The 10,851-nt window shown below is 40.1% G+C and overlaps 1 protein-coding gene across 1 annotated transcript; it reads right to left on the minus strand.

Moving 5' to 3' along the window:
• Positions 1–347: 347 nt before the first annotated feature.
• LOC140015193 (uncharacterized) lies at positions 348–2,171 on the minus strand. Its single transcript, XM_072067100.1, has 2 exons — positions 1,188–2,171; positions 348–1,070 (listed from the first exon to the last, which is right to left on the minus strand). The coding sequence occupies exons 1-2, from the start codon at positions 2,169–2,171 to the stop codon at positions 348–350; spliced, it is 1,707 nt and encodes a 568-aa protein (XP_071923201.1).
• Between the last annotated feature and the right edge of the window lie 8,680 nt (positions 2,172–10,851).

The raw sequence follows: 10,851 nt of genomic DNA on the forward strand, positions 1-10,851 counted from the left end.
TCCTTTCATTTGGAAATTCAAATTCACATTCGTGAGATCGCTGCCATCAAATTTCTGAACAGTGATATCCAAAGGGTCAGACGATTTTATTCTGGGCCATCTGAAAAGAATGTGTAAGTCACAATATATAAAACTGTACATTTTATTGAATTTCCAGACAAAACCAAACTTATGAAACGTGTCTTTAGCAATCACTTGATTGAAAACTATTTACAAAAAAAACATAGTTAAACAAAAGACACATGTATGAACGATTTTCATTGGTTTTAACCAAAACAACTCCCCAAATTTATCGAAATTCCCTTCAAGGGAGAGGAATCTCACTAATTCAGCCCATTCCAGGATTCTCAAATTTCTTCATTGGGGTTGGATGCCTCAAAGGCGTCCTTGAGTTCGGGAAAGGAATTTGTACTTATGCTCTGTCCCTGTTCACCTTTTTTCCTTAGCACTATTTCTCCGACTTCGATCATATCCTGGATTTTATGTTTCAATGCCCGACAATCGTTGGTGGAATGCCCGGGAGCCCCAGAATGATAAGCGCAGACCGCTTGAGGGTCATAGTCAGAAGGAAAGCGATTGGAATAGATTTTAGGAGGTATAACACCAATTTTCCCAACAGCTTTCAATTGCTCATATAATTGGTCAACAGGCCGACCTAGATTGGTGAAGGTTCGGTTTGATGTTGAATTTTGGGTGTCACTGGTTTGTTGGTAGTAGTAATTTGGGCTAGGGGGTGGAATAGGTCTTGGGTTAAAAGGAGGGCGAGGTCTAGTTTGGAGACTTGGTTGAGGATTTTGAAAGGGTGGTGTGAGTACATTTGGATAATTTGGTCGAGGTCGAGAATGGTTAATAGTGGTATGATGGATAGGACGGAAGTTTGGGTAGTATGGATAGGGTGATGAATAAGCAAGGCGGTTTGAAAATCTAGGTCTGGCCGAGGGGCCCTGATTCCCAACAAAAGCAGTTTCCTCTTCTTTTCCCTTAGATTGGGATTTTTTCCCACTGTCATTCTGGCCTTGCAGAGCCTCTAGTTGCATCTTCAATGTTGACACATTAATAATTTTTCCGGCCTTCACAAACTCATCAAATTCTTCCAATTTATTGACAATTTCGGCAAAGGAACACCCGGTCATTCGAAAAATTTCCTCAAAGTAAGGCGGGTCATGAGCTTTGATGAACGTGCGAACAATCTCGTTTTCAGTCATAGGAGGCTCCACCTTGGCGGCCAATTTCCTCCATCTCTTCGCGTACGTCTTGTGGTCCTCAGATGGTTTTCTTTTAGTCCCCTCAAGTGTGGCCCTCGTTGGAGCGAGCTCGCAATTGTATTCGTATTGCCTCATAAAAGCAGTTGACAAATCCATCCAAGATCTCATATCCTCAGGCTTCAAATTGGAAAACCAATCCAACGCGTCACCTTCTAAGCTTTCAGGAAACAAACGAACTGGTAGATTCTCGTCATCTATTGGCTTGCCCAACTTGTTGGCAAACATTCGGAGGTGCGTCTTGGGGTTGCCCGTTCCATCATACTTGCTAAACTTGGGTGTTTTGAAACCCATGGGCAATTGCATATCCGGAAATAGGCACAGCTCGTTGTAGTCCAACCCTCCTTGTTTGTTCAAGCCTTGGCTTTTCCTTATGAAATCCTCAAACCGATCCAATCGCTTTAGCAAATTCTTATCCACTGGTGCGGATGACTCCCCGGCTTCAATTTTCCCTTGAGCAGCGGTATCTAGGGTGAACGGCTCAGCGGTGGGGTAATAATAAGGTCCCCGCGGTTCGAATGGCATGCTCATAGTAATTGGCGGATAATTTTGGGGAATTTGGACATGAGGAGGGTTTGTTTGGATGTGAGGTACATAAGCAGGTTGCGGGCCATGAGTGGAATAAGTAAAGGCTTCCTCAGGGGGGTTTATGACTTGTGAAGTAACAAAGGTTTGAGTATAAGGTAAAAATATGGGTTGAGGTCCAGATTGGCCAGGAGGTAAGGGCTCATGTTGTTCATCGCTAGCACCACTAGCTACCAATTGATCGATTACTCGCCGTTGGGCCATCATTCCAACGCTCAGCTCATTAAATCGGTTTAGAACTTCACGCAATTGAGCTCCCAGATTTGTCAAGTCAGTCGGTGATGTAGTTGCGGGCCTATCAGATGATTCTGGATGGGTACTCATGTTTACACTATCTCTTGAAGCTTGGTTACGTGATCGGGTGATAATGGGGCTTTTCCGGGTAGCTATACACTACCTGAGAATGTAGGAAAACCCTTATTAGATACCTTTCTTGATTGACTGCTGTCAAAAAGAAAAGAAAAAGGAAAAAGGAAAAGACAGGAGTTAGTAACAATTAAAGTAATTCGGATGCATGTCCTATGGGGGAACCCTTTTTGTGCCAAGGGTAGGCCTAGCATGAGGATGCAGTCCTCTGAGGTAGGCACTATACTATACCTGATGGATCTGATCAACTTATTGAGTGAAGAATAATTTCGAAAATTTTGGTCAATTGGAGTGACGAGAGACATTCGTCAAAATGAGGTCAACGTTCGAATGGATTGATCACTTTTGATCGATACAAGATATTGCAAAAACGCACGGGTTTGACCTTGACGAACTTCCTATCAAAGAGATTGGAATTCGTTTGATAAAATTTCTCAGTGAAGCATGAGTCAAAAACCCAACTGATTAAATAGTTGGATATAATGGATGGTTTTCTCAAAATTGACTAGATTTCCCAATTTGGAATTCGATATCGAAACCCTAATTGGTCAATTGACAATTTATTAAAAATTGACCGGATTACCCTAAAAAGGGAAACAGGTCAAATGAATTCAAAGAAATTTATCCAAAATTAATCAGATCACCCTAAAAAGGGTAAATTGATCAAATAGATTGAACGAAACTTGATTTATTCAAAATCGGCTCGGTTGCCCAAAAAATGGGTAAATTGGTCAAATGAATGAAATTGAATTTAGGGATTTATTCAAAAATCGGCCGAATGACCCTAAAAAGGGTAAATTGGTCCAAAGACCCTAAAAAGAGTAATTTGGTCAATTGAATTGATAATTTATTCAAAAGCGACCGAATGACCCTAAAAAGGGTAAATTGGTCAAATGAATTGACGATTTATTCAAAATCGACCGAATGACCCTAAAAAGGGTAAATTGGTCAAATGATTTGATGAATGAATTTATTCAAAAATGATTAGATTGAACTAAAATTGAATGAATTGAAAAAAAGTGGATTGGACAAGATGGATGATTTGTTCAAAAATCGATTGAATTATTCGCCCACTGGGTGGTTTCAAAAAATCATTACAATGCCTTGGTCTATGAGCCTCTAAAATCAAAATTTGGCCTCTATATTTATCGTCTCAACAATGAGGAATCATTTGTGAATTTTCTTGGAATTAATGTCCTTTTACGCAAGGGAATTTTACCAATTTTGAGAAAATGGCCAAAAAGTAATTATTAGATGCTCATATTCCAAAAATTGCTTCATGAAAATGATCGGATCTTTACCTTACCTTGTGCACTACCCCTTCGGATGATACGAGAAAGGTAAACGTGCAAGTCTCACTGGATTAAGTATCCGAGACACAAGGTGGCTTATTCCTAAGCACGGGATTCCCTATGTGGCATTCCCTTTCTATGGTTTATGCATGATGCCATTTATTAAAGCGATGTAAATATGTGACAAATATGGCCTAAAGGATATAAATAATGCATCGGGGGGGAAAGAGGTCTAAAATGAAATGTATTTATTAAAAATCAAGTGCAATAACTGAAATTTAAACATGTGAGCTATCTAGTGGGTGAGTCACTAAAAGAGTGCCCAAGAGGCCTCTTATTGCTAAGGCATATGAATGCAAGCCAGGAAAACAAAAGAATGGTTAGTGCAATTGATAGTATACATAACACATTGGGAACAATTAAGAAGAAGAAATACAATAAAGCAAGTAAAAGGGGTGGAACCCCTTCCCTCGTGCCTAATGTGCTTAAAATAGGGTGAGGCTGACTCTAGCCTAGGTCATTCTAATATGGATGCATGAGGCTGGGGTTCACTAATGCCTAGACTCGATAAAGCTTCGGCTCCCAAGCCTTCAGACCTAAAGGCGAAGGGTCATCACTCCCAGGGCCTTTGATCGGTGGCTCGAGTGATCCCTTAGGTAGCGCTATGGGCGCAGAGCACACCATCCGCCTACCCAAGGCAATCGATCCTAATCCTACAAGGCGGTGTGGGATGGCGCCCACGAAAAATAAAATAAAATGGGATAAAGCAAGTAAACATGCACGTATGAAGTGTTCCCCTATTTTGAGGGAAGGGGTTGAGAACCACGCGAGGCTCTAAAGGTGACACACACCCCCTCCCAAATGCAATGCAAGCGCGAAATAAAGAAGTAAATATACATCCAAACATACATTCATGAGTCGAGGGATTGGTTTGAGACGCGAGTGATGCAAAATCCTAAAAGGAAAAAAAATGCAACCCTAAAACACCCAAATGTAATATATGAAAAGGTTAAAAGAAGGAAAAGGTTGATTAAATCAAATTTGCTCGGACTCTCGAATGTCCCCAGTGGAGTCGCCAACTGTCGCGCCCCACCTTTCGATCGTCGAATGTATGTGTGTGAAGTGTGGTGTGTGAACGTGTGCAAAGTAAAAGTAAAGGCCATGGGACTTTGGAAAGCGACGATTTGGCCAAAAAATAGTTTTAAAAAGGGTTTTGAAATGAAAAGTTTGGAGTCGCCACTTGGTAATGGTTTAAGGTGTACCAAGTCACCCAAAAATGAGTTTTAAAGTCAAGTAGTAATAAACCCTTTTTAAAACGACTCCTAGTCTACGTAAACCAAAGAAAAAGGTTCGGGAGTCACGTTTGACAAAGGGGAAGGCAAGGATAGAATCCAAGGCACCCCTTTGACCTAGCCAAGGCTAGTTGCGTTGATTTAATCAAAGATTTTCTTGTTTTAACCAAAGAAATTATTACATTTGAGTGCCCTACATGAATGCAAACCCTAGACCTAGGGGAATTGGGGGAAATTTCCCTTCAAAGGTTGAGTGGTGCCAATCACATTAATTGTGAAGCCCAATATCAATCCTTTGAAGAAGTCACGAATAATGCAAGTGGGATGCAAATGAATGAAATGCATGCGTGCAATGTGAGGACATGAGTTTGAAAAAGTAATAAAAAGAAAATAAATATGTAAATGAAAGTGTGCACGTGAGTGGGCAATGTACGGTATGTGACATGATAATATGAAGTGCATGTGTGCAAGTAATGATAAAAGTGTTCGTGTGCAAGTGAAGAAACTCAAGGGTGCACGTGTGCAAAAATGGGAGGAAAAGTGTTCATGTGCAAGTGAAAGGATAAAAAGGTGTACGTGTGCAAAAATGGGAGGAAAAGTGTTCATGTGCAAGTGAAAAGATAAAAAGGTGTACGTGTGCAAATGAGAGGGAAAGTGAAAGTGTAATGATGGAGTGGACTTAGAATGCATGAGCCTAGGGAATTCATGCATATTGGGACGGGGAGACCTAAATCGCGACTCAATTTGCCCTTTTATAGAGAGGATATAAGCGTGCTAAGGCTTTAGAAAAAGCCACACTCGTCTATATCCCATATTTAAGGGGACTCTCAAGCAAATGAACCCTGTAACTAGCACGAAATGTAAAAATCCTAAAATGGAGGGAAAAGGGGTTCGAGGGGCATGCAAAATGATAAAACTAAAAAGAATGCATGACATGTAATGAACATGCACACATGTACTAGCGAGAGGAGATCCCTAAGGGTCTAGCGTTGGACTAGCCCATTCTATGAATTCCGACTAGCGTTGGACTAGTAGAAACGTACAGTCATCCATCACATTCATCTATACTACAAAAAAGCGAGTAGACATGCCGAAACGCTCGTAAACACATAGCACATAGCATTTAGCATGCTCGACTAGATGCAAGGCCCTAACAAAGCAAATTAACACGTAGCAACTAAGCATGCAAGACACATAAGACAATTAAAGCCCTAACTATTACATTTGCTAGCTAGGCACAAGTCTTCGATAGGTCTTCATTGAATGCTCCTCCAAGTCTTATCTATTACATTAGGGAGACCCTACTACAATCTAAAAGGGGGAAAAGGAATAAAATAATTAAATCCCTAACTATTACAAGCCAAGAGGTGTACACATACCCCATAATGAATAACTTAAATAAAAAAGCAAAAGTAAATAAAATAAATGAAAGAATTGAGGAAAGACAAGGAAAGCCAAGTAGACATGCATATTCACATAACACGTAGGAGCACGTAGGAAAAATAAACTCAAGAATATAGAAGTTACCTCCCTTGCAATGGAAATCGAGTAAATGAGATATTAGCTTCAAAACAATAAAAAGGTCAAGGTACCAATTTATTTGGCAAATAATCACAAAGGATAAAAAATAAGCATGAATTTGAATCAATTAAATCATGTCAACAACCCACATTTAAGAAGTCAAGAGAAGAAAGGACCTGATTGCAAAGATTGACAAAACTTTGGGGCCAAAATTAAAGAAAAATAAAGTTCAGGGACCTATTTGCAATTAATTTAAGGACCCAATTGAAAGAAGTTGAAAATATCCAGGGCCACAGCATAGTTAAGAAGAAACCCAGGGACTGGTTTGCAAATCCAGTTATCAGATGGTTAAAAACAGGCCATTGGGCCATTAATTTATTTGTTTGGGCCAAAACTTTCCCTCAGCCCAATCGAAAAATCCAAAACAAAAGGGAATGGGCCATCTTCACCTTTCTTGGGCCAAGACCACTTGGCCCAATCGAAAGTCCAGAGAAAAATAAGTGGGCTAGTATATTATCTTGGCCCAAAAAAATTAGCCAACCAAATAGATGGGCCTTGACCCTCTAGCCCAAACCAACCCAAACAAAATAAATTGAACCCAAGTCTACAAACCCAACCAAAATAACCTCTCAGCCCAAACCATCTATTTCACTAAAAACCAACATGGAAAAAACATATACAATTGGTAAAACATAATTATGATCTAACAGCTGGAATTAATCTATCCAAAAGACTAGTCAAAAAGATTAAAAGATGATTAACATCTACAAAAAGTCAAAACAAATCCAATTTCTTTAATTTTTAGGGGTCAGAACACAACAAGGGGAAAGATTAATTCAGGGCCTGATCGTAAGAGCAGTCAAATCATTCGGGCCGTGGTGAAATTAGACAAACTTGGGGGGTAAAAAAAAAAAATCAGAAATTTATGTCTCATGATTCGCAGAAGCTTTCTTCCCCGATGCTAATTTTTGGGTTCTGCAACTGAGAGCTTGGTTTCGTGCATGAATCCTATGCAAACTTAAGCTAAAACCTGGGAATCTATCAACAAAAACCTTAAACAATTTCAAGCCCCTTTGATTAACACAACTCAATCCTAAATATTAAACCATGAAAGATCAATAGAACATCAACTGCCATAAAAATTGCCATAAATCTTTATTCGCAGAAAGCAAATCATTTTACACTCCAAAAAACAAACATGAAACTCACATGAATTCCTTCTCACAATCATTGATTCAAACTCATACCGAGGGGAGCATTCGGAAACGAAAACAGAAAAAGAATGCATAAATTCCAGTACATCAAGACTTCTCAACCGCAAGGAATTGAACTTGCTAACTTATCCATTTTTCGCACGCAAAAATGCAGACTAATTATCCTTTAATTAGAACACTTAGTTGGGCATTTCATCAAACAGGTTGTAGGCATCAAAATCCTACCAGATTTCTGCTCAAACTGAAGCATAACTAAACCAGAAATTCGTCAGAAAACCAAGGATATTCAGTCCAATCAAGCAAGTAAAGCATGTATGTTCAACATTGTGGACAATTAGTAGGCAATTACACTAGATGAAACCACGGCAGTTCCATTTCAAAAGCTAGACAAGAAAAACTGAAAGATTTCAGAGAGAAAACTAAACTTATAGTGCTTTTGTTCGGTGAAGATTTGCGGATGGAGAAGACAACTTCCCATGAGCGGCGGCAGTTCCGGCAATTCTTCGAAGAACCTTCCTTGCTCGATTTTTCATCGCAGCTTTGTGCCTCTGTTTTGGTTCCTCCGTTTATTAGCGTTCGCTTGGCGAAATCTGCAGGCGATGGTGATGGATTGGCGGTAGGGCGGTGGCAGCTTCCCATGAGCGGCGACGGTTCCAGCTTTCCGAATTCACCCTTCACTTTGCCGAAGCTTTCTTCCTCTGCTTCCGTTTACAACCACGGCCTGTCCTCTGTCTTTTCCTTCCCGTAGCCCTCTAGCCCTCTCCCAGCTTTTCTTTTTCCTTTGTTCCCAATTCGTCGAAGCCCTCTCTCCTCTGATTATCAGATTTCTGGTTACCCTTGGTTCTCAATTCTCACACTCTTCCAATCTACCGCCTCTCGTAAATTTCCCCCAAATTTCCAGATTCAATCCCCTCTCTGTGCTCTTGCTCCCTTTCTTTTGGCCGAAGCCCCTCTGTTTTCTCTCTGTTTTTCCTTAGCTCTTTTCTCTTCCCCTGTTCTCAAGCCTCTTCCATGGTTTTTCTTTTCGTTTTTGCCCGATGCCCCCAAAAACCCCCGTAGCCCTCCTCTGTTTTTTCCCTTGCTCTGTATTCTTTTCTTTCCCTCGTCCGTTGCCCTAGACTCCAGTCCCCTCTTTGTTTTGCGGCTCCCTTTCTTTTTAAGGCCCCTCCCCTAAAGAAAAATTAAACCTAAGATCAAAGGCCAAGATCTCATCCACCAAAATAGGCTTATGTTCAAAAACAAAATAAAATAAGATAAAGTAAAACCCTAACATCGAAACAAATTAAATTAAAAATTAAATGATTAAAGTTTAATTAAAATGACCCTAAAAAATAAAAAAATAATAAATAATAAAATAATAAAAAAATAATAAAATAAAAAAATAAAAAAAAATGAAATTAATCAAAATAGAAATAATAACAAACGAAACTCCTTAAAAATTTGGTGTCTACACTCAGATGATAGCCTGTCGGGCAAAACAATAGGTCATAATAAATTCTTAAATATAAGTGACACTCTCGGTCCGTGTTTTGTTCAGCTATTGTTTCCCCTTTCTTCTCTTGACTCTTAGCCTCGCTTTGTTCCACGGCTATGACCAAGTCGGCGACTATGTCTTCGTTCCACATATATATATATATATATAGTTTTTCCCCTCCCTCTTTCTTTTCGTTTCAAAAGGGTACTTTAATCAATGAATGCAGTAAATTGACTAAAATAACAAAATCCAACATACCAAATACACAAATAAACATATCCGCACATAACACGCCATATCAAGAAGACAGATAAGCAAATACACAAATACATATCAAGTTGGCCAGATAACCATGTACACAAACACGCATACTAACGTCGGGTGGTAGCAATATACGGGCGAATCAAAAGGAAAAGGTGAAGTCGTCCCAGTCTCAGCTAAGATAACCCCGTCCGGTCTCTCACGTCACTTACTATCCAAACTAGATGTCCATTGACCTCTTGTACTCATTCTAGCCAGACAAAACCTGTTCATGTTCCCAAAATACAAATCTCAAATACTTAACCCCGCCTCAACTTTGGAGTACTCGTGCACAAGAATCCGAAATAAGACAATTCACATCTCAAGCTGGCCAGTCCCAAGAGTAAACTATCTACAATCGAAATTCCTCCCTGACGTACCTATCTACGGTCCTCAGATACCACGGGAAAGATTTAAGGCCTATAATATTCACAGTTCATAGCTTATGCTCGAACGAGCACTTAATCCTTCATACCTATTCACCACTCAGTCCAGGCTCACTTCACGCAGAGACCACGCGAAGCAGGCTCTGATACCAACTGTGACAGTCCCACCTCCTCCTAAGACGAAATAGAGGGTTCGGCGGACCGCCTGCCCAGCTCTCGCCGGGACTCAGTCGTTCACTTCAGTTCTCAATTAAAATCGAAATAAAACACAGGAATAAATATAACGACAATCCAAAACTTAACGCAAAACTTATATACATTGCTATCTCAAAAGGGAGTACAAACATCGAATATATAAAAGTTCTCAATTCACCATACATCCAGCCCGCCGAGCATTAGGGCGAGAACCATTACAAAACCAAAGAAACCAGTCTAGGCTAGACTCTACCGAGCTCTCGTCCTTGCTCGCCGTCCCCTGTTAAGGAAAACAAAACTAAAGGAATGAGTTAAAAGCTCAGTGAGATTCCGAACACATGGGCAACAAGAAGTTCAATGCATTCGTTACATATAACCAATAATTCAAGATACAAATACAAAATAAAGCGATAAACACATTCATTAAAAGGATACGGGCTCACAGGAAGCCATATTTTCGTTCGTTCGTTCGTTCTCCTGTCATTCCCCTTATTCCTCCGGTCAATTAAATAAAATGCATTTTTGGTAAATAAACCCCTCGTTCGTTCTTTCGTTCCGTTCACCCCCTCCTGGAAATTGGCCAGGCTCTACCAACCAACAAGGTAATACTCGAGTATACCAACGTTCATACCCAGGGTCACCATATCGCCCGATCGAATCCGCTTTTGGCTCGAGTCGATCGGTAACGAAGGGCAGGGCCCAGTTCAGCCAAACGGCTTACATTCATACGCAACTAATGTAGCAATCATTAAATCATTGAAAATTTTACGTTTCATTTAGGTCGAGCGCGGTAAAGTACACGCTCACCTAGAAAACTCGGTTTGGAAAGCACTTAACACATTATCAAACAAGAACACAAGTCATAAAGTCAAGAAAATTATAGTAAACAAGGAACACTTACCTATATACGCAAAACAACGTGCAAAATCCTTCCGGATATTATCTTTAGTCACCAAGAAAACCT

The sequence above is a fragment of the Coffea arabica genome, chromosome 10e (genome assembly GCF_036785885.1).
Source record: "Coffea arabica cultivar ET-39 chromosome 10e, Coffea Arabica ET-39 HiFi, whole genome shotgun sequence".
In the NCBI taxonomy this organism is placed as follows: Eukaryota; Viridiplantae; Streptophyta; class Magnoliopsida; order Gentianales; family Rubiaceae; genus Coffea; species Coffea arabica.